A 2,073-nucleotide genomic window follows, 5' to 3' on the forward strand; every position below is an offset into this window, starting at 1 on the left:
TTCTGGAAGCCATGGACACTATTACTTTAGCCACCAGATAAGAATTAAGAGGTTTGCTGTCCTTTGGACTTGGTGTTCTGCAGGCAGACTTCACAGGAGTTGACCAGTGATGACAGGCTCTGTTTCAAGGGAAGAACGAGTCTAGTGTTTGTGGCAGTGGGTCATACCTCTCTTTCATTCCCCAGTTATTTCCTTCTCCCCAGTTCCTTGTTTGTCAGTGAGAAGTCTGCCCCTTTTCTAACATCAGTTAACAAACTTGAGGACTCAGGGCCAGCTGAAGATAGTTACATCTCATGGTATATGTGCTGGGTAGTGCTTATCAATGGAGCATACTTGGCTTCTGCCTGGTGTGCAAATTTCACATTAACAGCAGGAAGAACTGTGCAAGGCACAATTACCCGGCCAAAACATACACAATGCTGTAGGAGGACATCTAAACTTCAGCTCCTGGTGTTGAATGCCACCTAGATCTAAAATGGATCCCTTCTACTAAGGTTCTCTTGGTCACAATTTCTGTTTGTCATCTTCAAGTTGATTAAAGTTCTGAATCTTTCCCTTCCCTGTGCCCTAGTCTATGTTTCTTATGCTGGAAAAGCTATTTCCTGTATGAAGGACTTCGTTGCCTTATGGGACCTAAAATCATGTACCTTCCGGTAACACTGCCCCCTCCTTTACTGGTAACTAGTGACTTACTTTCTGTAAGCATCACCAAAAGTATTCCTTCTGCTTTTGGTTGCTGTGTACTTTTTCCAGCCTTACTCGTAGGTCTTTGTGGCTTACTTAGTTTTACTTTATGCTAATACAGCTGTGTTTTCCCAGTTGAGATACCTAGAGAGACTTATTTCAAGTTGCTTTCAAATATGCTTCCTGACTTCCATCCTAGGCATTGTTGCCTCTCTCCCCAAGTCTTACCTGAAATGCTGCCATAGCCAACACCATTTTTTCCCCATCCGTGATGCCAAAGGCGGCTTTATTTTTTGTGTTGTCAGGACCCGATACTTGGACTACCCTGTAGGTATTACCACAAAAAGCTGGAAAGGCGTAACTGGTTTTGTGCAGCGACTTTCCAGTGGGTAGCAGTTTAAGGCATCATAGCCAAACAGTTTGTGGAGACACTCTCTTGTTCTCTGAACACATTCCCCTCGTGACACCATAAACGAAAGCTTGAGTTCTCACAAATGTCCACATTCCTGGTAGCTGGAGTGTTTTTACGTGCGTCTCATCATCTTTGAGGTATTCATAGCTGAGAGGTCAGTAGTGTATCTGAGGGTTCTGCAAAAGACTGACTCGTCTGTAAGCATACAGAACATATTATCCTATGATCTTAAGGGTCTTTTCCAACCCAAATGATTCTGTGATTCTATTCCTTGTGACCCATTGTGTGAACATACCAATGACTGTCTTTTAAAGACGGCAAGACTAGTTGCGTGGCAGTAATTAAAATTCTTTAAGAAATCCACAGATCTGTCCCCTTCCCGTCCTTTCTGCTTTTTCTGAAGTTCCTTTTCACCAAGGTTGGCAGAAAACAATGTCACAGAGTCAGATGCACTGTCTCTGAAACTCCTGCAGTAATCATGGGGGAGGCTGTCCTGCAGTTGTACCACTGTGAAGGCAAAAATGTCACACGCAGCAAGCTGTATCTGTAAACACTGTAACGTATCCCAACATGTTTGAAGTATCCAACTTGGAGAACTTCTGTTGCTGCTTTAGTTACTGGTAACCTGTTTTGTGCTCGAAAAGATGAAACAGTGTTTAATCAAAAACATTGGAACTTATTGAATGCACCAATACATCTCAAAGGATGACAAAGGAAACCTCCTGTTTATTCCATGCAGTGTTAGCATAAAAGCTGAAATATGTTTTCCCCAAGTGTGGAAACCTCTCCTCTTGTTTTAATATCTGCCATTTATGCTGTAATTGGAGTATCTAATAAAATGTAATACTTCTAACCAAAATGTGAATTTAACATATTTAGTATCTCTAACTTCTAACAGCAAAACTAGATGTGCCCCCGAAACCTAAAAGAGCTCCCAAGGCCAAGAAGGTGGAAACTGTAAACTCTGACTCGGATTC

The 2,073-nt window shown here is 42.2% G+C and overlaps 1 protein-coding gene across 1 annotated transcript in view; it reads left to right on the plus strand.

Annotated features, from left to right (window-relative positions):
- The window catches only part of TOP2B (topoisomerase (DNA) II beta 180kDa), a 66,642-nt gene that overhangs the window by 63,194 nt on the left and 1,375 nt on the right, over nucleotides 1-2,073 (plus strand). The window contains exon 34 of the mRNA XM_009324185.1: nucleotides 1,995-2,073. This exon is cut by the window's right edge and continues 28 nt beyond it. Coding sequence (XP_009322460.1) covers nucleotides 1,995-2,073 — 79 coding nt within the window. The remainder of the gene's footprint in view (nucleotides 1-1,994) is intronic.

Source organism: Pygoscelis adeliae, unplaced genomic scaffold (assembly GCF_000699105.1).
Source record: "Pygoscelis adeliae isolate BGI_AS28 unplaced genomic scaffold, ASM69910v1 Scaffold25, whole genome shotgun sequence".
Taxonomy (NCBI): Eukaryota; Metazoa; Chordata; class Aves; order Sphenisciformes; family Spheniscidae; genus Pygoscelis; species Pygoscelis adeliae.